This window comes from Taudactylus pleione, unplaced genomic scaffold (genome assembly GCF_031769625.1).
Source record: "Taudactylus pleione unplaced genomic scaffold, aTauple2 ptg000500l, whole genome shotgun sequence".
Classification (NCBI taxonomy): domain Eukaryota; kingdom Metazoa; phylum Chordata; class Amphibia; order Anura; family Myobatrachidae; genus Taudactylus; species Taudactylus pleione.
In genome coordinates, this window is record NW_028284902.1 from 976,171 (window position 1) to 999,702 (window position 23,532).

At 44.7% G+C, this 23,532-nt stretch overlaps 1 protein-coding gene across 1 annotated transcript in view; it reads right to left on the reverse strand.

Annotated features, from left to right (window-relative positions):
- ABCA12 (ATP binding cassette subfamily A member 12) overlaps nucleotides 1-23,532 on the reverse strand; it is a 279,245-nt gene that overhangs the window by 84,302 nt on the left and 171,411 nt on the right. Inside the window, exon 35 of the mRNA XM_088449892.1 lies at nucleotides 22,814-23,032. Coding sequence (XP_088306018.1) covers nucleotides 22,814-23,032 — 219 coding nt within the window. The remainder of the gene's footprint in view (nucleotides 1-22,813; nucleotides 23,033-23,532) is intronic.

Below are 23,532 nucleotides of genomic sequence, written 5' to 3' on the forward strand. Positions count from 1 at the left end.
TAGTACCATGCCTCCTATCACAGTGCCACGCCTCCTATCACAGTACCACGCTTCCTATCACAGTACCACACTTCCTATCACAGGACCACGCCTCCTATCACAATACCACACCTCCTATCACAGTACCACGTCTCCTATCATCATACCGTGCCTCCTATCACAGTACCACGTTTCCTATCACAGTACCACGCTTCCTATCCCAGTATCACGCCTCCTATCACAGTACCACGCTTCCTATCACAGTATCACGTCTCCTATCACAGTACCGCACTTGCTATCATCATACCGCACCTCCTATCACAGTACCACGCTTCCTATCACAGTATCACGCCTCCTATCACAGTACCACGCTTCCTATCACAGTATCACACCTCCTATCACAGTACCGCGCTTGCTATCATCATACCGCACCTCCTATCACAGTACCACATTTCCTATCAGAGTACAGCGCTTCCTATCACAGTATCACGCCTCCTATCACAGTACCACACTTGAAGTCACTGAGCTCTTCAGAACGACCCATTTTGTATCACAAATATTTGCAAATGGAGACTGCATGGCTAGGTGCTTGAATTTATACACCTATGACAACGGGTCTGATTGAAACGCCTCAATTCAATAATTAACAGGTGTGACCAAATACCACATTGTGTATGTGTGAATGGTAGCTTACCGAGCCCTCTGCTGTGTGATGAATGACCACATAAGGCATTTGGAGTAACAGAATGCAATAGTCAATGGAGGAGATTAATCAAATCTTCTGAAGAGGACAGCTGGAGAAGTTGCCATACTGTAGCAACCAATCAGCTTTTAGCTATTAATCTGGTTTTGCCCTTTAAATATTTTTTTCTTTAAAAAAATATCTCTGGCAGCTTCCGCATTCACACCAAAGGGTACAGCCAGGGCCGGTTCTAGACTTTGTGGAGCTCAGGGCTAAAGTTCCCAGTTGCGCCCCCGATACCCCCCCCAAAAAAGTAACTTTTTTTAGATGGTGTTCCTCTGCGCGCCCTTCTGGAAAGGGGACGTGTCCTTGCGGAACACCCCCAATTCATCACACTGTGGGGCGTGCCCAGCACTTATGGAGGTGCTGTGCTTCCCCCAAGCTCTCTCCTAATGGCGAATATTGCCATGTGCAGTAAAGCGCCTTACACAGTATGTCTTACAAAGTAATGGCATTTATAACACATTATGCCACACGCAGCAATACCCTTTATAACACATTATGTCACACGCAGTAATGGCCTTTATAACACATTATGCTACACACAGTAATGCCCTTTATAACACATTATGCGACACACAGTAATGCCCTTTACAACACATTATGCCACACGCAGTAATGGCCTTTATAACACATTATGCCACACGCAGTAATGACCTGTATAACACATAATGCTATACACAGTAATAACCTGTATAACACATTATGCCACATGCAGTAATGCCCTGTATAATACATTATGCCACACGCAGTAATGCCCTGTATAATACATTGTGCCACACACAGTAATTACCTTTATAATACATTATCCACAATTCAAATGACACCACACAGTAGTCCCTTATTCTTGCTATGACACACACTGGTGCCCCTTTTAAACAATGCCCAAATTAGTGTCCCTACACAAGGCCCACAGTAGTAGTGCCCCTAATACAATGTCCATAGTAGTAGTGAACCTTTTACAATGCCCACAACAGTGGTGCCCCTTACATAATGGCCCAAGTAGTGGTGCCCCCCATGCAGTGCCCCCTTTAGTAGTGCCCACAGTAGTATTGCCCCCATTGGTAATGTCCCCAATAGTAGTGCCCCAATTGGTAATGACCCCAGTGGTAATGACCCCATTAGTGCCCCCAGTAGTAATGCCCCCTATAGCAATCCCCCCAGTAGTAATGCCATCTATAGTAGTGATGCCCCCTATTGTAGTGCCCCCATTGGTAATATCCCCAATAGTAGTGCCCCAGTGGTAATTCCCTCTATAGTAGTGCCCCCAGTAGTAATGTCCCCTATACTAGTGATGCCCCAAGTGGTAATGCCCCATATAGTAGTGCCCACAGTAGTAATGCCCCCTATAGTAGTGCCCTTATTGTAGTTCCCCCAGTAGTAATGCCCCCATTAGTAATGCTCCCCAGTAGTAATGCCCTCTACAGTAGTGCCCACAGTAGTAATGCCTCCATTAGTAGTGCCCCCAGTAGTAATGCCCCTATAGTAGTGCCCCCAGTAGTAATGCCCCCATTAGTACCCCATTAGTAGTGCCCCCAGTAGTAATGCCCCTATAGTAGTGCTCCCAGTAGTAATGCCCCCATTAGTAATGCCCCCATTACTAGTGCCCCCATTAGTAGTACCCCTAGTAGTAATGCCCCCATTAGTAATGCTCCCCAGTAGTAATGCCCCATTACTAGTGCCCCATTAGTAATGCCCCCATTAGTAGTTCCCCCAGTAGTAATGCCCCCCAGTAGTAATGCCCCTGTTAGTAATGCCCCTTATAGTCATGCCCTCTATAGTCATGCCCCCCCAGTAGTAATGCCCCTTATAGTCATGCCCTCAGTAGTAATGCCCGTTATAGTAGTGCCCCCTATAGTAATCCCCCAGTAGTAATGCCCCTATAGTCGTGCCCCCAGTGCTGGTGCTTCTGAAAAAAAAAAAAAAAAACACAATACTTACCTTAAGCCCCGCTCCTGCTTCCGCTGCCGTCCGGTCCGACCACGGCTCCACACGTCATGTCGTCCCTCCCATAGTGCTCTCTGCAGGAGGCGGAGCTCAGGAGTGAGCTCCGGCTCCACGGATCTATGGGAGAGACGTCATGACGTCCCTCCCATAGTGCTCTCTGCCAGAAGCCGGAGCTCAGGAGTGAGCTCCGGCTTTCGGCTGCCGCTGCAGGGAGGGAACAAATCTCAGCGGGCGCCCGGCAAATGGAGCCTCCCTGCAGGGTGGGAGGACCGGCGCAGTTTTTTTTTTTTTCCTGGGTTTTTTTTTTCCTCTGGGACTCAGTGGCGCCCTCTACGGGCCGGCTCTCCGGGCGATGGCCCTGTTAGCCCGCCTCCAGAACCGTCACTGGGTACAGCGCAGGTATTAGAGTGTTTGTGATGGTTTTTCCGGCATTGTGAGGACAAGGAAATCAGTTTGCCATTGTGTTCCTTGTGCTGTAGCTGTGACCCACGTAGACTGGGGGTCCACTAGGACTCAATCTAGAATTGTATGAAATTGCGTGAGTCGTAATTTGGCTGATTCCCGGCTCAAAAGTCATAAATCGTGGCCAAATATATTTGCTTATTTTTAATTCTGCTTTTCAGTTTGTCACTTGCTTTGATTCGTTTCAATTCCACCCATTTGCCGACATACAGCGAAAATTCATGGGGCTCAGCCCCTCTCTGCACTGATACTGCTGCGTTTGGACACTGAAACTCAATCTTTAAATTTCCCAACTAAACTTTGATCAAAGGCTGTAATGGTACAATTTATCATTTATTTATTTTTGTTAATACTTTCTTCCATTGTGTGGTAGAGTTAGAAAACTGGTACTGTATATTTTGTCTATGTTTATTTTTGTCCTTCGGTATAGGCTGCTATTGTACAGTACATTGTCTCCTATTTTGTCATCAGGGTAAATTTAGCTAAATCTACCCTGAGATAACACAATCCATAATTATTATTCCTAGTTTATTTAAATATAAGTGTGTATGCTGCTACCATTGCAAATGATGTCTGTAGTGTTGATTAAACAGTACAGTAAACCCATTATATTGTTATGAATCGATATACAGATTGGATTCCGTCCAGCACAAATATTCAGCAATGGTAAAGATACATTACATGCAAACTGCAGTTAATAGGAATTTGCATTTTTAATTGTATGTTATATATACTGTGTGTGTATATATATATATATATATATATATGTGTGTATATATATATATATATACATTCCAGAGCGCCCCACTAACATTCTGCAATCAATACAGGATCATCCAGTACAAAAAACACAATGCAGCATTTTTTTTGCCATTCCCTGTCACTTTCTGGACCATTTATCAGAAAGTCCTGAGCTGGAGGCATATACAGTCCATAAATATTGGGACATTGGCCCTCATTCAGAGCCACTCGCAAACAGCAGTACGCTCGTTGCGTTCCGATGTTGACTAACCACGCATGCGTCGGTGTTACACTGCGCATGTGCGTACGGCAGATTGCGAGCTTTTTATCTGTCGTTCCTAAAATAGCGTACAGGAAGTGACATGTCAAATGTGATTGACAGAACAGGGCGTTTTTGGGTGTTGACGGGGGTGGAGATGGAAAAACGCAGGCGTGGCGAGGCGTTTTTGGGGCGTACATACATTAGCAGATGCGAACGTCAAATGTGTTCGGACCGTCACATACGTCACTGGAACATCCTCTTTCCCTTCAAAATGCTCGCACAGTTTAGGGTCTGGATTACTCGACCACATTGGCGATGGCCTTCTCCTCCGTCCCGGGACTCCACGATGTTGCAGCGATTAATCGCGGGCGGTCGCAAAAGCAATTAGTGTTGTATTGAAAACCGGCTTGGTATGTGTTTGGAAAGCAGTTTATTGGGATAGCACAAAACCGTACGCAGGTGGAAATCATACCTGCTAATGTCAGGATTACACAATCAATTGGCGTACATTTTTTGGGGGTTTTTTTGGCCTCAATTTGTTGTTTATGGCCTATTGTGACAATAATGTCATCATGTTTTAATTAGCTCCCCTTTTTTTTTTTAATGTGCAATTTGCATCGTTATGTGTTTTTTTAAACGTTCCTTCAAGAGGCCTTTTTTTTATACAAATGAAATGGTTTTTGGTGTCCTTTTTTGCCTTTAGGGCCAGGATTAAATGTAACCCATTTGTCCAATAATGTCACAATACAATGTCAGATTTTTTTCATAAATTTATTGTTTAAACACAAACCAATTGGCATAATATTTTTTTTTAGTTTTTCTGCCAAAGATACTTTTTTTCAAAATAAAAAAATCAATAACTGATAACATAAACGTACAAAAATAACTTAAAAACATTTCACAAGAAAGGAGAGGGAAGTTTTGACCAGAAAGGAATATGAGCCAAGCACAGAAGGAGTGTGGGAAAAGTCGCCATTGCTGTCACCGTTTTTTCGCCCGTTTGGATGGGGGAGGGTGGGCGCCAGACCGGGTCCGGGATGCCATCGGGCTGGCCTGTCCAGAGGCAGATGTTGTGGCCTCTGGACTAGGCACAGGGCTAGGCACATTTGGAGGATCCTGATGTTCCGGCAGGAAGGGAGGTCGGCTCCACCATGTGCTGGCGAACGAGCTGCTCCAGGGCATCGGCGATGCGGATGTTGGCCCTGGTATTTTCCGCCAGGGCCTGACCAATGGTCACGTTGGCCGCAGCATTTTGCTCCAGGGCCTCAGCCACCCGTAGCAGACTGGCGTCCATCCTCTGCAGAATCTCCGTATGGAAATCCGATTTGAAATTGAGTTCTGTGAGGAGGCCCATTGCCTGCGAGGGGGCACGCCCTGGACTGGCTTCTGCAGGGTCCTCAGCCGGATGTACTGGTTCCTCCCCTGCAGAGCCAGCAGAAATTCTGCGGCCAAGGCTTCCCTCTGGAGCAGACTCATCCGCCTGTGTCTCTGTTGGAAAAATGAGAAAAGACTCACATTAGAATCTACATATTGGCACAATAGCATTTCAGAGTTGGTGACATCACAATACTTACCTGGGCCAACATGAGGAGCCGCAAAGTCTGGCATGTCCGTATCCATGTTGGACACGCCAAACACCTCCACAGGCTGCACACACCCCTGTGCCAGCTCTTCTAAATCCGTCAACTCCAATGACACAGGGGTGGGACCCCCACCTGTCCCCCTTGCATGCCTAGCCCTGTCCGCGAGTTTTTGCTTTAGGCGATATTTGAAGTCGCCCCATCTGTGGGGAAAAATGGAAGCCATTATCCTTTGGTTTAAAATGGGGTTTGTTTTTAGGGGGGGCAAGGGTTTACTTACCGCCGTTTGACATCCCGGGCTAGACGGACATAATCACCCACCGTATTGACAGCAACGGCTACCTCTTCCCACATTCTCCACTTCTGGCTTAGACTCATATTCCTGTCTGCCTGTGGCAGGATGTCCACACACTTCTGGATCAAAACCTCCATCTCCTTTCTTGTGAAATGTGGCTGCCTTTTTTTTTTGGCCGCTTTGGCCGGAATACTGGGCCCAGCAGCCTCTTCCATGTCATCCTCCTCACCTATTTGTGTAAATTTACAGAATTCACAAAATCACAACTTGCCTCATCTTATGTTTCAAATTAATCGTTGATAGAAAATGCATGAAAGACTTACCGCCTGACTCTTGGGCATTTTTTCCCTGGTCTGTCGCCATGTCTGCGGTCCAAACAAGAAATACACCAGAATTTGAATGTGTTTTCGTGACGTATTTATACATGCGTCCTTATTTTGCGGCCGCATCATTGATTGTGCGGCCCTATGATCCCTCCTTAATTTGTGCGGGAAACGAAACACTATTTATGGCTTGGTGTGTCTCAAGTCGAGGTGGCGTTTTTGGATTGTTGGAGGTTATCTTGGCTGGAGTTTATTGATTGTGTAGAAAGGAGTTGGAGGTTGGAGAATCGTTTGTTGGTTAGATTTGCGTTTTTTTTTCCGTTATCTTTGTTGGTTTATATTTTTGGGACCTCGTTTGTTGATTTGGTAAGTTTTGTGAAGTCTAACTTTTGTTCAATTGTTGTTTCATTGTGTTTCGTATATTTTGTAATTTTTGGATACCTAATTTATTCTATTTTAGATTTTGTTTATTTTCGACCCCAAAGACCTTTTGATTTTGCATCTTAGATATTTGCTCTTGGTAAGTCCATTTTTTATCTTGTATTAGCGAACTAATTAGCGCATTTTTAGTAGTTACTCTTGTGACTTGTATTAGCGAACTAATTAGCGCATTTTTAGTAGTTACTCTTGTGACTTGTATTAGCGAACTAATTAGCACATTTTTAGTAGTTACTCTTGTGACTTGTATTAGCGAACTAATTAGCGCATTTTTAGTAGTTACTCTTGTGACTTGTATTAGCGAACTAATTAGCACATTTTTAGTAGTTACTCTTGTGACTTGTATTAGCGAACTAATTAGCACATTTTTAGTAGTTACTCTTGTGACTTGTATTAGCGAACTAATTAGCACATTTTTAGTAGTTACTCTTGTGACTTGTATTAGCGAACTAATTAGCGCATTTTAAACAGCTTAATAATCATTCTAACTTTTTGATGGTTTAGCTTTCGCTTTTTGAGCCAACATTTCGACCCGTTTTGATGTACTGTGTTAAATGTCGCTTTGCGGTTTTGCTAAATGGGTGTTTGGCATATTTGAACTTTGGTCTAGCACAAAATGTATCCACAAAAATGCACAGAGTGAAATGTGTCAAGTAATTTTGTTGTTTATTTTCAGTTTGGACGTATCATGACAATACCCCGGCATGTAAGCAGCAATGGATGGTATCATCAAGCTAAGTTGTTTTAATATAGTTTTGGGGTGGGTCAAAAGCCTTACTTTTAAATTTTGGAATTTCAGGTTGATCTGGGGAGGATTGTTCTGGCCATGCTCCCGGAAGCCGACCAACCTCAATCTCATCCCAGGCGTAGGCATCGTAGGCATGCAAGGCCCCAGATATTTCGAACACGTGTCACCCTTTTTGGAATGCCCGATGATGAGGTTTTAAGACGCTACCGTCTACCTCCCAAAATCATCATAGACACTCTCTCATTAATAGAAAGTGATCTTGAGCGGCAAATTGACAGTCCAACAGCAATACCACCACTGATGCAATTTATGGCGGTGTTACATTTCTGTGCCTCAGGATCGTTTCAAACAACGGTGGGAATAGTGGCGGGCATCTCCCAATCCTCCTTTTCCCGGATCCTGAGGGCAGTGATGGAGGCACTTTTCAAGCACCTCCATCATTTTATTCAAATGCCTTTGGATATGGGTGCCCTTAGTGTGGCCAAGGCCAATTTTTACCAAATAGCTGGCTTCCCACACATCATAGGGGTTGTGGATGGTACTCACATACCACTTCAGCCTCCAGCACGGCTGGAGGCAATATTTCGAAACAGGAAACACTATCACTCCCTGAATGTAATGGTGGTATGTGATGCCTCCCTCCAGATCCTGTCCCTGATTGCTAAGTTACCAGGAAGTGCACATGACTCCTTCGTCATCCGGCAATCAGGGATATGGCAGAAATTAACCAACCTACAAGCTGGTGATGCGTGGCTTCTGGGTAAGTGGAGACCTTTAGTACATAACAATGTTAAGCTTGATACACAGTGTTCCTGATGTTGTCTCTTATTTTTCACAGGAGACAGTGGATACCCTTGCATGTCCTGGCTGCTCACTCCTTATTTGGCTCCCACACCAGGCCCACAAAGTGAGTATAATTCCGCACTTACAGCCACCAGGCAAGTGGTGGAGTGCTGTATCGGCCTTTTAAAAGGCCGATTCAGATGCCTCCACCGCTCTGGTGGCGAGCTCATGTATTTGCCGGATATGGTGTCGAAAATTGTGGTCCTGTGTGGGATATTTCACAACATCGCCATAAGGAGTGGTGTCCCAATGCAGCCAGAGGATGCCTTACCTGAGGATGGCCCCCCCGAGGTTGGTCGGAGGTCAGTATGTGGGGGGGCCATACGCGATGATGTGGTGGCCAGATTTTTTAGGTAAGTTTGACCCAAACTACAGTGTTTATACCTAATGTGTTTGTGTTTGTTTGCGAACATCTAATTTTTTTTTATTTTTTCACCATCTTCTGTTTGTTCACATAATCTTTGCCACTCCAACGCTCACTACTTCCTGCTACCCTTACCAAACCTGGATCTGGTGATTTTGTCCATATATTCTGGAACCCATATCGCAACGCCATGTTTGTGGAATCATGTTGGCATGGTCCTTCGTCAACCAGTTCTTGATTGTTTTTTTTAATTAAATATTTTATTTGTATGTGTTGTATTTGAGATTATCACTGTTTTTTTGTTTTGGGACTGACCACTTTGATTTCTCATTTATGTTGTGAATAAATGTTTGGAGAGTGAAATGGTCTTCCTTTTTTTGGACGTTAACAGCAAGTGGAACCAGGTTAACACACCTTACAATTGACTAAGGGGTAATCCAGTACTGACACCAGTTGATGTAAACTGAAATATGTTTGCAGGTTCCCAACCCACACCAAAAGGAAGCCTGTCCAAACCTTTGGATTTTGAAGATTGGCCTAAGCAGCTTGCACACCAACTAGGAACCTGTAAAATAGCGAAATATCTAATTGACACTACACCCAAAAAGGGAAATTACATTGTTACTGTTATGTGTTTCTTGTGGCTGTTTAACATACAAATACAAAATACAATCTAACTTTTAAAAAAGGGAAATCCTTGCAGGAACAGTCTACTTATGTCAGGGAAAACTATTTGTGTTTTAGAAAAAAAGAATGAGCCAGAACGTATATTAGAACTACAAAATTTATTTACAAAACGAAAATAAACAAAAAAAACTACTGGCGAAGGATGCCAGACAGCCGGTCAAGGGCCACAAGAAGGCCAATTACATGTTGGCGCATCTGGCCAACACAATCCTCCACCTCTTGACGACGCCTCTGTTCCTCTGTGGGTGAGAAAAGTGTGTGGATTAATAAAACAATAGGGAAGCCACATTAAAAAAACAAAAACACAACGAAATCACTCCTAAACCGAAAAAAAAAAAACCAACACAAAAAGGGGGTGCTGGCAAAAATACAAGGCCTATGTACAAATTCACACAGGTGTGATATGTGTATGTTGAAATCAGCAGGAAGAGGTAAAGGCAAACTGCTAAATCACCAAAAGTAAACCAAACAAGCACGAATAAAGGCACGACACATGATTACATACAAACAGTTTGTGGTTAAAAAAAATGAGAAATAAAAACATACCGGGAGCCAAAACGGGAGCTCCGGAAGTCCCTCCATGTTCCTCCTCCTCGGAGCCTTCATTCCCCAAAGAACGGGGAGGGGTAATGATGGACTCCGGGGAGGGGGTAATTGGAAGAGGGGTGGGTGGAGGAGAGGGGGAAGTGGGACGGAGGGGAAGGAGGCCCGACAGTTCCGGGAGAGGGTCTGGGAAGGCTGGGGAGGAGTGGGGTATAGGGGAAATATTTGGGGTGGAGTGTTGGCTGGGGGTTGGGGATAGTGGCCGGGAACGCCGTCTGGCCGGACGGTGACGGCGTAGTCTTGGCTGTCCTCCTAAAATATGTCAAACAAATTGAGGTTAGTTTCTGGGCAAATCCGGTGCCCAAATTAAAAAAAAAAAAACAGCAACAAAAAACATGCAAAAAGGAGTAGAATGAAAAAAACAGAAATAGAGGGAAAACAAGCACACGCTGATATGAGGACAAATAATTAATAGGACAGACAGGAAAACATGCACACGCAGATATGAGGACAAATAATTAATAGGACAGACAGGAAAACATGCACACGCAGATATGAGGACAAATAATTAATAGGACAGACAGGAAAACATGCACACGCAGATATGAGGACAAATAATTAATAGGACAGACAGGAAAACATGCACACGCAGATATGAGGACAAATAATTAATAGGACAGACAGGAAAACATGCACACGCAGATATGAGGACAAATAATTAATAGGACAGACAGGAAAACATGCACACGCAGATATGAGGACAAATAATTAATAGGACAGACAGGAAAACATGCACACGCAGATATGAGGACAAATAATTAATAGGACAGACAGGAAAACATGCACACGCAGATATGAGGACAAATAATTAATAGGACAGACAGGAAAACATGCACACGCAGTTTGCCCCACAAACACAAACATGAAAACCACAATACATAACACTTACTTTCAACGATCTGCATGCGAAAGCATGCCAGCAAGCGGGGCGTTCGCCGTTGCAGGTCTGACCACCTGCGCTCAAGCTGCCCGATGTTGCGGCGTGAACCCAACGACCGCAGGCGGGACCGTGCCTCCGCATACGCGGAGCGCTTCTGCCGGTTGGTGATGGGTGGAGGCTGGCTGGTGATCCGCCTATCCATCACCTCCGTAAGCACCAGCAGCTCGCGCCTGGTGAATGCGGAGGCTCTCATGATGGCAATGGAGTTTTTCATACAAAACATTTTTGATAAAGTGTGGCCAAAATTTCTGATTGGCTAATGTATTTTGGAAATTAACAGGAGCAATTTTATTGGTTAGTGTATGAGTCATGTGTTCAACAGGGCCAGAAATCTCTGGAGAGTTATGATAGGCTTGATGCAGTGACATGCGTTTGCAAATTTAAATAAAGAAATGAACCCCGGAAAATATGCGGGGATCCACAGCAATAGAACAATTGTTTAATTGTGGTTCACATGTTTTTTGAACAATAAAAGCGAATGTTCCATCCGTACGTATTCTGCGGGTAAACACAAACACGGACAAGAGTAAAGTTTCTTGCATTGTGTTGAAAAAAAAAACAGGATTTTGGTACTTACCGATAAATCCCTTTCTCCGATTCCACAGGGGACACTGGAGTTCAAGACAGTGGGGTATAGACGGTGGTAGAGCAGAGCCTGGCACTTTAAATAATTTAGAAGTGTGACTGGCTCCTCCCCCTCTATGCCCCATTAGCCCCAGTTTAAGAACTGAGCCCGAGAGGAGACGGAGGACAACAGGAAAAAAAAAAAAAAACGAGGAAAAGGAGAAGACCACAGAACGGAACAAGACCGACTGAAGTAGAACAGAGGAACCCACTGCAGGGAACCCTGCAGTCACACAACTATAGAAACCAAACAAAACGGCAGGTACGCAGCGCTGGGCGGGCGTCCAGTGTCCCCTGTGGAATCGGAGAAAGGGATTTATCGGTAAGTACCAAAATCCTGTTTTCTCCTTCATCCACTAGGGGACACTGGAGTTCAAGACAGTGGGGACGTCCCAAAGCCAACCTCCCGGGTGGGAGCGCGGAGAACTTGCTGATCCCTTGGCCAAACCGAAACAGGGACCGCCAAGAACCTGAGGCCCAGCGGAAGCTGAGGAACAAGTGTCGTAGCACAGGAGACAAACACTACTCCTCACTAAACAGTCACAGAAAATTCCACAACTTACAGTGCAAGTCAAAAGGAACAGAACAGCTGTTGAGAGAACAAACACAGGTGGGAAACGTCAGAATCTGTAATCTCAGCTGAAATAGACCAAACCGGACTGTTGGTGGCAGAGAGCCCCAACAAGAATCCATAGGAGAAGGGCAGTAAACGAGCACAAACTCGAGAACCTTACTAGAGTCTAAACAGGCAGCTGCAGCAGCCGCAGACAGCAGAATCCCAGCACTGCTGGACATAATCGTATATATAAAAGTATAACAATACCAAACTACAGATAGAGCTGATCCTGTCCACAGACTCCCAACAAGAGTATGCAGGAAGGCAAAAGACAAGACTGAACAGTCGCCCCGAACCATCCTTGAGGTCCAACTACAACACAGTTGTTAACCAGTGGAAGGGCTAGACCATAGAAGTCTCCAACGAGTGGAGATCCCACTGGGCGTGAGACCGAGGCGAAAGAGAGAGAGAGAGGATTGAGACTACAATACCTTTCAGAGGGTCAGACGGAAGTACAACCCATTTTGAAACCAGGGATAAAACAGGAACTGAAATGCTGCCGTTAAAAGGAAATAACAGACAAATTCCAACATGATGTAAGTGCGTAGTCAGTACCAACTGCTGGCCTGAACACAGTATGAAAACAACCAGGAATCTAACAGTAAAACAGCACGAATGCAACAGCCACCCAGGGAGAGCTATCAATATAGGGAAGCATCCCATACAACAAGGCCAGAGCACTAGGACAACCATGTGAGTGTGATAAAAATATCAACAGATACTGAACAGGAACCCAACCAGGTCCCCTGCGCGGATCACACTTATGTAAAGATGTGCAATAGCCTATAGGTGTGCTTCGGTCCAGAACCTTAACAGGTTCTAGTAGAATAGTGTCGCCAATCCAGTGTTGTAATTATGCACCACCCACACTCCAGGAAAACTCTAAAGTGTAGAGCCAACTGATTAAAAGAGCGGATGGCTGCTAGGACAGCAGCTAGGGTGCGTAAGGGAGAATAAAGCTATGTATGTCAGGTTGCATGAATTAGGAGCATCATCCGAGGCATTAGTAAGCTCTTACCTTTGAGCGACCAGAATCCCTCTGGACGCTATGTAGAATGTCACTGACCTTTACCATCACACAGCAACCCGCCACGTTAGGTATAGAGAGTAGCTTCAGTGGGCTAAGACCAATTGCTCTACAGCACAGACTTCAGTCTGGAGATGTGCAGTAGAAAACACTGTGGAAACTAGCAAAATTTTAGTCGAGACAAGAAGGTCGTAGAACAGGACTCTATACCTGAGCCTGGTCCATTAGAGACGTGTATCTGTATAGCAGTGTTAGATTATACATACAACCCCAAAAACGGTCTGCTAGTTTAAGTATCCTTGCATAAATATTTCTATTGGTGAAGTGCGTCTTATGCCCACCAGTCTAATATAACTCAGGTCTGACCCTGCCTATATCGGCAAGCGGCCCTAGGCCTTCCAGATATGAATTGTACCTAAGGGCACTTTAGACCCATTTTATTGAGATATGCTACAATAATATGTAGTACCGGAATAGATACTGAGAAGAGTACCTGTACTTAGACATAGAACGAGTTGGTTATCCCAAGTAAAGAAGGGAGATATCAATAGTGATAACCCCAGTAGTTTAAACAAAACACAGGTTTTTGTTTCCCAATTATTAGGAAATATTCATACAAGAAATGGGCGTCTTACAAGTTTACTACCCAGTGCATCACTGTAATGATAATAGGTCCCCCGAAACGGGGTGCCGTATAACTGGCAGGAATGGAACTAAAACTCCAGGAGGGTGGAAGTACATAACTTTATATACATGTGACATGTCTAGGATCCATACTAGAAGCAATGCCTTAGAGAATTGTGACTATCACCATGTAAGCTGCAGCACATGACTAGTTTATAGAGCCACCCTATAATATTAATATGTAGGGATATAGCCTACAGCTTCTGGTAATCCCAGGCGGCTTCCCTTGTGTGGATTATAGGTAAACCTAATGATTGTGGAAGTATAGGCATTCTACCCATATACACAAATATATATATGTATATGCACACACACAACCCAATCCCCAGGGAGAGATAGTGTAAAGCGTAGTCATTATACAAACTACCGCATCAGGAGAGTCCAGCCTCCAAACGCAGCCTCCTTCTATCAATATGCTAGGTATTAGACATAAATTGATAAGAACAGATCCTACCGCTGCTCCTACGGTAAGGAAAGAAGCGATATCCACAATTGGATACGCTTACCTACATACAAATTTAGTAGGTGACGTAACATTTTAAAATTAGAACATGAGCAATAATTGAAGCCATGGAAGGAATTGAGCCCAAGGACAAAATCACTCCAGCATGTGTGTTATACAGCAGGGCTAGTATAAAACACAATAGACATACATAGACTGCTCATGTGCCGCAGGTGGCCGTCATTCTGCTACGGCGTAGGGGCAGGATATTTTAGCAGTGTGCTGTCCCAGACTGGTTTCGATCCTGGGACCCTTCTGTTACTGGCGTACTCGCCTTTTCAGATGAGCCATCTTAACACCAGATGAACCCATTTTTTGAAGTGAGAATCAACAGGAAGACCCCAGCGCTGTGAGGCAGCAACGCCAACAACCACACCAGCTGCGCGTCACTAACCTCTTCCTGTATGTGCTGCCAAAGGGAACACATGATATAAAAAGATGCACCTATGCATACCTTCTAAGGTAAGCACAGAAAACAGGGGAGAAAGGTTTTAAGACCAGCCTAAAATGGTATCCACAAATGCATGGGAAGCCAATGTGAGGCATAAGCCTGGGGATGGGACGCAAAAATGTGCTAACCTTGGGTGAAGGGTATGCTATGACCATAAGTTCTGGCAGCAGCACCATAACAGTGGAGCTAATACACCATGAGGCCATGATACATAACAGGCCCTTAGATTAATCTAGGCGCCCTATGTTACAGAACGAAGGGGAGCCTGACTGGGTAAACCAAGCGGCGCTGCAATTGGCAGGACTGCGTTTGTGCACCGGTCCTGGAAGAATGTCAGCACATCGCTTCTAGCCGTGATGCATAGGCTGAACAACTGGCCCCTTTCAGAACCGCTTAACACGGTGTCATAGTGGAAAAGCGGGATAGGGCTAGTCTACCGCTAGCGACCAGCTATCTACTGTAGCTAGTACTAAACTCCTGTCATACAAGGACAGGCAACCCTTGCTGAAGCACTCGCAGTGTGGTAGGCGTAAGGGACGCGCGCTAAAGCACTTCCTGCTACAGGTAGTGCCTGAGCTATACTGCTTGTGTGCAGCAATAACTACTGTCCTTAAAAGGGAAGCAGGGAACGCTGTTTGATCATGAATACCACGCTGTGTGTGCGCAAACTGCTACACTTCTCAGCATAGCGCTGCTAGCCCCCTTAATCGTATAAGCGGAGTAGTTGAAGGTCCGGTCAGTGCCGGGAATACGGGGAGCCATCAAGGCTCCTGACGCAACACTGCGCATAAACCAACGTTTTTCCTGCAAGACAGGAGAGGGGCTAACTCTCGGGAGCACTGAAGTTGTGCTGCTGTGGTAGCAGCGTGACGTCATACAGCGCTGCATTGTATAACGTAAGGCTATTAGCTCTATGCTATGCAGTAGCTAACAGGGAAGCCTGCTCAGCCCAGCCAGGAGCTGCGGGACGCGGCATCTCCTCCTGATATTTAGATGAGGAGAGAAGCTGATAGCTAAGGCAGTGCTGCCAGCACAGGGAGAACATACAAACTCCACACAGAAATGGCAGCGGCAGGATCCGAGCCTTGCGCTGGTACTATTAGCCTGTTACTATAGACTAGGGATAACAGGAGCCTGCTCTGAGGAGAGCTGCTAAATAGCCAAGGCAGTGCTTGTGCTTCCTCCCTTGCGGCGTACATGCTATGCTGGTACCTGTAGTTCTTCTACTGTGGATGCTTCCATGTGCTGCAAAACAAGCTGTAGCATAGGGACACCTTGCTGTGTGTAATGTCTCCCTGATGGTACACACTTGTGCCTGCCTACCTCCTAAGCTGGAGATACCCTAGCCCGCCTGTTATAGTGCACACAGCCCAGTTGGAGTGCACTTATCCGGAGAGTAAATCCAGAAGTCTTGCATAGCGGGTGCACAGGGTGGGAGGGTGAGCGGTGCAACGGGGACCTAAACGCTGCCATCGCGCCACTCCCTATAATCAGAGACCCGGACACTGACCACTGTAAGCCGTGTCCAGGACTGGCCGGCTGCACAGAACAGGCAGCCTGATAGAGGAAATGGTAGGCATCCGCATGCGGCAGGCGTTCAGCGCGCCTACCCCAGCGCTACACATGTACCTTCTGTAGCGAGGTCTTGGCAGGAGGGAGAGCCCGACTACAAATGGCGCCGCTAGATAAGCAGGACGCGCCATTCGGAATAGGCGGCTGATGCTATGGCCGCTGGTAATAAGCTCCACCCCCGCTAGCCGAGACCGCGATGTCCTGTCAGCGTTACATTAGTAACTGGCCGACTATGGATAAGCCCTAGACCCGGACACTGCCTGCTGAGAGCAGCGGCGGGTGCTGGAAGGAGCCATTAAGTCGCGACAGCCCTGCAGCGCATTCTTCGGGCCCACTTAGCACCTTCTGTTACCCGATAAGGGACTCGGGTGCGTGCGGGGGGGATTGTCGGGTCTCCTAACAGTGACATTATGTCACTGAGCCCAGCTATGCATCCACTGCTCCTGCTATCAGGAGCAGTGGTTATACTTACAACTGCTGCGGCCGGGATGCTGGGCTGAGGGGGCGGCGAGGAACCCGGACACATGCCGGTGTCAGCAGTGGCGGGTCCTCGCAGAGTCCGATGACTCCAGGTGTGTGCCCCCTCCTCTAGGTCACCGGACACAGGCTGCAGTAGCCGTGTGGTGCCTTTCCCGGCGGCTCCCACGTAGCAGGCAGACTGCCACAGTAAGCAGCCTGCCTGTCCTCAATGCTTGTCTTAAAAACTAAAACTAAATAAGAAAGGCTGGAGACAGCCTGATGTGCGACCGGCTCTCTCGGGCACATTCTAAAAACTGGGGCTGATGGGGCATAGAGGGGGAGGAGCCAGTCACACTTCTAAATTATTTAAAGTGCCAGGCTCTGCTCTACCACCGTCTATACCCCACTGTCTTGAACTCCAGTGTCCCCTAGTGGATGAAGGAGAAAAAACAATTAAGCTAATTGATACATTGATTGGCATGATACGATTGAGGGAGGTAGGCAGAATAAAGGAGCAGGTAATCGACATCTGACAAGGCCACTTCCGGTTTCACTTGTGCGTGCGTTCCCTTCAAGCCATTTCGGGGATGTACGCTCGCTATTTCGCACGCTCGTTAGTTAGAGGAGGGGTCGCCTGAGTTTAGGGAGGAATTTTAGGTGCGAACGAAAATACGAGCGAGCCATTGAATTTAAATATTTTTGTACGTACGCCTAACGTACGTGCGCCCGCTTGCGAGTGGGTCTGAATGAGGGCCATTGACAGAATTTTCAGATTTTGGCCTCTATTCACCACCACAATGGTTTTGAAATGAAACAAACAAGATGTGCTTTAACTGCGGACTTTCAGATTTAATTTGAGGGTAATTACATCCAAATCGGGTGAACGGTGTAGGAATTACAACAGTTTCAATATGTGCCTCCACTTTTTAAGGGGCCAAAAGTAATGGGACTATCAACTCAAAAGCTATTTCATGGACAGATGTGGGCTATTCCCTCGTTATTTCATTATCAACTAAGCAGGTAAAAGGTCTGGAGTTGATTCTAGGTGTGACATTTGCATTTGGAATCAGTTGCTGTCAACTCTCAATATGAGATCCAAAGAGCTGTGTACTATCAGTGAAGCAAGCCATCATTAGGCTGAAAAATGAAAACAACCCCATCAGAGAGATTGCAAAAACATTAGGTGTGGCCAAATCAACTGTTTGGAACATTCTTAAAAAGGAAGAACGCACCGGAGAGCTCAGCAACACCAAAACACCCGGAAGACCACGGAAAACAACTGTGGTGGATGACAAAAGAATTATTTCCCTGGTGAAGAAAAACCCCTTCACAACAGTTGGCCAAATCAAGAACACTCTCCGGGAGGTAGATGTATATGTGTCAAAGTCAACAATCAAGAGAAGACTTCACAAGAGTGAATATAGAGGGTTCACCACAACATGCAAACCATTGGTGAGCCACAAAAACAGGAAGAACAGATTAGAGTTTGCCAAACAACATCTAAAAAAGCCATTACAGTTCTGGAACAACATCCTATTGACAGATGAGACAAAGATCAACTTGTACCAGAGTGATGGGAAGAGAAGAGTATGGAGAAGGAAAGGAACTGCTCATGATCCAAAACATAGCACCTCATCAGTGAAGCATGGTGGTGGTAGTGTCATGGCGTGGACATGTATGGCTGCCAATGGAACTGGTTCCCTTGTATTTATTGATGATGTGACTGCTGACAAAAGCAGCAGAATGAATTCTGAAGTGTTTCGGGCAATATTATATGCTCATATTCAGTCAAATGCTTCAGAACTCATTGGACAGCGCTTCACAGTGCAGATGGACAATGACCCGAAGCATACTGCAAAAGCAACCAAATAGCTTTTTAAGGCTTAAAAGTGGAATGTTATGGAATGGCCAAGTCAATCCCCTGACCTGAATCCGATTGAGCATGCATTTCACTTGATGAAGACAAAACTGAAGGGAAAATGCCCCAAGAACAAGCAGGAACTGAAGACATTTGCAGTAGAGGCGAGGCAGAGCATCACCAGGGATGAAACCCAGCATCTGGTGATGTCTATGCGTTCCAGACTTCAGGCTGTAATTGCCTGCAAAGGATTTGCAACAAAGTATTAAAAAGTGAAAGTTAGATTTAGGATTGTTTAGTTTGTCCCATTACTTTTGGCCCCTTAAAAAGTGGGAGGCACATATAGAAACCGTTGTAATTCCTACACCGTTCACCTGATTTGGATGTAATTACCCTCAAATTAAATCTGAAAGTCTGCAGTTAAAGCACATCTTGTTTGTTTTAATTTCAAAGCCATTGTGGTGGTGAATAGAGGCCAAAATATGAAAATTCTGTCAATGTCCCAATATTTATGGACCTGACTGTATATATATATATATATATATATATATATATATATATATATATATAGACTGTGATACATTAGTGCCTAAAGTAGGGAAATGACTGCAACAGTTCTTTGTTTCTTTGATAACTAATCCGAATTCATAAATTACATAGCACTGTATTGTATTGATTGCAATATACTTATTGTAAGAACTATTAAAAATAGGTGTTCTGGATATGCCACAGGTCAGCATTGTTTTTCTAGTTTTTCCATCTTTGATTCAATACTTAGACAACTGGTTTCTTGTGTTTGTTTTTTTACAAATGTAATACTGATTGTTGAAGTTGTAATTACAGTGACCTATGAAATGATTCAGCCTAAACTTACATAACAATATAAGAAGAAAAGAAGGAATACTAACATGCTGCATTTTCCAATTACACTTGTCTACATGAGAAAAGAAGGAATTAACTCATAATAAAACTTTTTGTGCAAGTTTTCTTCTGCATTTTGCAAGATGGCTACAAACAAGCCAGCGGATGAAGGGAACTTAGTTGTGATGAAACTGAAATGGTACAGTGCATCTACATACAGTGGGCCTGATTCAGCGATGTTCGGGAATCTGCGCAGGCCCCATTCTGCTAGTGTGCAGAATGGGTCCTGCGAACTCGCTCACACAATGGCAGCAGACTGTCAGTGATTGACAGTCTGCTGCTGTTTGTGTGCGGGGAGGGGGCCGCGGCGACAGCCTCTGTTACTCAAAAAGGGAAGAGGCCAAGATCTCTGTCGGGTGATGGAGATTTCCTGGCCTCCTCATCTAAACTGTGGCGGCCGGCAGCGGGACCCTATGGGTCCCCACAGCCGGCCGATGGTACGCAGATTAACCAATGCTGCGTTGAACAACGCAGCTTGGTAAGTAATACACAGGGGGTGTGATGCTTCCTGCTCCATTACCATATATGCAAAGGATCGCAATTGCAAAGCTGCCTGAGTGCATACATCATATATCTATAGCCTGCGTGCATACATCATATATCTATAGCCTGCATGCATATATCATATATCTATAGCCTGCGTGTATACATCATATATCTATAGTCTGCGTGCATACATCATATATCTATAGCCTGCATGCATACATCATATATCTATAGCCAGCATGCATACATCATATCTATAGCCTGCGTGCATACATCATATATCTATAGTCTGCGTGCATACATCATATATCTATAGCCTGAGTGCATACATCATATATCTATAGCCTGCGTGCATACATCATATATCCATAGCCTGAGTGCATACATCATATATCTATAGCCTGAGTGCATACATCATATATCTATAGCTTGCGTGCATACATCATATATCTATAGCCTGTGTGTATACATAATATATCTATAGCCTGCATGTATACATAATATATCTATAGCCTGAGTGCATACATCATATATCTATAGCCTGAGTGCATACATCATATATCTATAGCCTGAGTGCATACATCATATATCTATAGCCTGCGTGCATACATCATATATCCATAGCCTGAGTGCATACATCATATATCTATAGCCTGAGTGCATACATCATATATCTATAGCTTGCGTGCATACATCATATATCTATAGCCTGTGTGTATACATAATATATCTATAGCCTGCATGTATACATAATATATCTATATCCTGAGTGCATACATCATATATCTATAGCCTGCGAGCACACATCATATATCTATAGCCTGTGTGCAGCTTTTCAATTACGATCCTTACTGAACCAGGCCCAGTATTCGCAATTGTTCCGAATTTTCACCTGCTCATACGATTCTGTCACTTCCGTTTTTTTATTTGTCGCAGTATTTTGTAGTGGCCAATATTAATGATTAATAAGACATATATACACATCTACAGCACATGCATCCCTCAGTAGAGTGATAGCATCATGGCGCAGTACTGCTCGCTATCAGATCAGACCCTCCCAATCTGGTCTTCCCCTAAGTATGGCTCACCTTATATTTATTGTAGTGTAGCCTGTGCAAGTAAGGGGACATCGCGACCACCCTTATTTTGTGTGTCAAGAACTTTGCTTAATGTAAATGCCATGACGTACTACTGTGGATACTGAATTCGGAGTAATTTACGCCCTCATGCATGTTACTTTTTAGTGGTGGATTTTCTTAATTTTTACTGGCAGGTCTGCTGAACAGCCTCAACCATATCCTATTGCATATTTTCCTACTTTCCTGTAATGGTTGGGAGGCTCCCAAAAATTGGGTGGTACTCCTGGCAGCCCGGAACAATGGGCGAGTCTCCCTGAGCCGGCGGCACCCCCCCGCCAACAGCCACGCACTTACTGAGCAAAAGTGAGCGGTCTGTGCGTCCCATTACGTGATTTGCGCTGAATTGTGTAATCGTAAACCCCACAGATTATGCTGCTCACTGCCTTGTGTAGCCGGGGGCGGGGCCCTGATGACACGATCGTGTCACCACACCCACCAGCCCCTCCCTCTTTCCCACGACACAACACTCTCCCCTCCACTGAGCCGACCCGATCCGAAGGGGGCAGCCAGGAAGTTGGCAAGTACGTCCCATTGATAAAGCGTAGTTATACAATAATGCCATGATTGAAGTTAATACTGTCATAATTTATTTTATAGTCAATGTAATGTGAACATATATTTTTTTATATATGACTAGCGAATAATATTGGAGGAGATGTACTAAGCTCTGGAAAGCGATTAATTGGAGAGTGATAAACTACCAGCCACTCAGCTCCTAACTGTCATGTTACAGGCTGTGTTTGAAAAATGACAGCTAGGAGCTGTCATTGTAACTTACCACGCTGCTCTGCCTGTTCAGTTTATACTTTTGCAATAAATGATCCCATTTGGGATTTGTACTAGTCACGTGGGCAATCAGTCATTAATAAGCTTTATTGCTATAGAGTCATACTCTTTCAGTGGCAAATGCAGGATTTCTAAAGGGGGGTTTCCAAATGTTTGATTTTAGAGTGAGTGTGGCCTGTCCATGAAGAGGGCATAATTAGCACTTATCCAGCTTTAATATGTTTCATACTAAGTATATTGTGTTGCATAACTCCAGCATATACAGGGCCAGCGATCACAGTAAGCCATTAGATACGGCAGTAGGTCCATCCTGTCTGAGCAGAATGTTTTTTTCAGATGTGGGCACCATTCATGAGCATTGGAGCAAGTCCGGGAGTCTGGGGGAGCAGCAGAAGACCCTAGCACTGCCCTGGACATATGTACATACAGGTCTCCTTATGTACTGGATAGTGTATTATTATACAGTATTATTAACCCTATAGCAGCGCAATCCTAACAGTGCATGTTTTCCACATCTCCTAGTTGGTGCACAGGTATATTTATTACTGGTTGACACATTTTAAAAGATCCACAGTTGGTGCTAAACATTTCATTTGTGATACTGAGAAAAACATGCAGCACTAGTAACATTCTATTATATTACTATTTCTATTGTGGTCATGGTGTGTGCTGGGGAGGGGGGTTTCCCGGCAGATGGAAACCCCCCCTGCGTTTGCCTATGTCTTTGCATGTACCTTTTCACTTCGCAATGTAGCTCTTTCTTGTTCAGTTGTGGAGCTTTAATGGATCCATATAGCAGCAAGTGCTCCTTTGTGGTGAGGTGGTCAATTAGCACGTCATACTGCATGCACACCCCCATATTCTTCCGGACCTGGTTCAGCTGGGTGCGAATATCCTCACCATAGACATATATGGTACCAGAGGTTGCACTGAAAAGCCCCATCAGCATGGAACTGCAGAAGAAAACAAATTGTAAATGTTCTGTATCGATAAAGTTACATCTCTCAGGTACATTGCTGGCACGGATATCTTATAGGTTTAACCTGCAGATATAAAATGTCGCCCTGTCTTCCCGGCAGCCTATTGTTTAATTTTGTTTGTTTAGTTGTTGTTATTTTCCCCCCCTTGGGTGTATTTTTTATCTTTTGTTATATTTGAAAATTTCAATAAAGATTTCACAATTTAAAAAAAAACCAAAACAACAACATGGAACTTCTTCCTAATATATTCTCCATGCAAATATGCCATTTCAGAACCCGAAATACATGGGGCCCCATGAAGAGCTAGAAGCAACACAGTGTCAATTTTTCCCACACATGGGATTTGAAGATTAGGAAATCACAGGCTAGCTATCTTTTTATATGTGGTGTTTCCTTATATAAATTCATTGATTGACAAGAGTTGGTCATTTTTATGCAACATTGTATTTTTTATATTTATGTGTAATTGATAT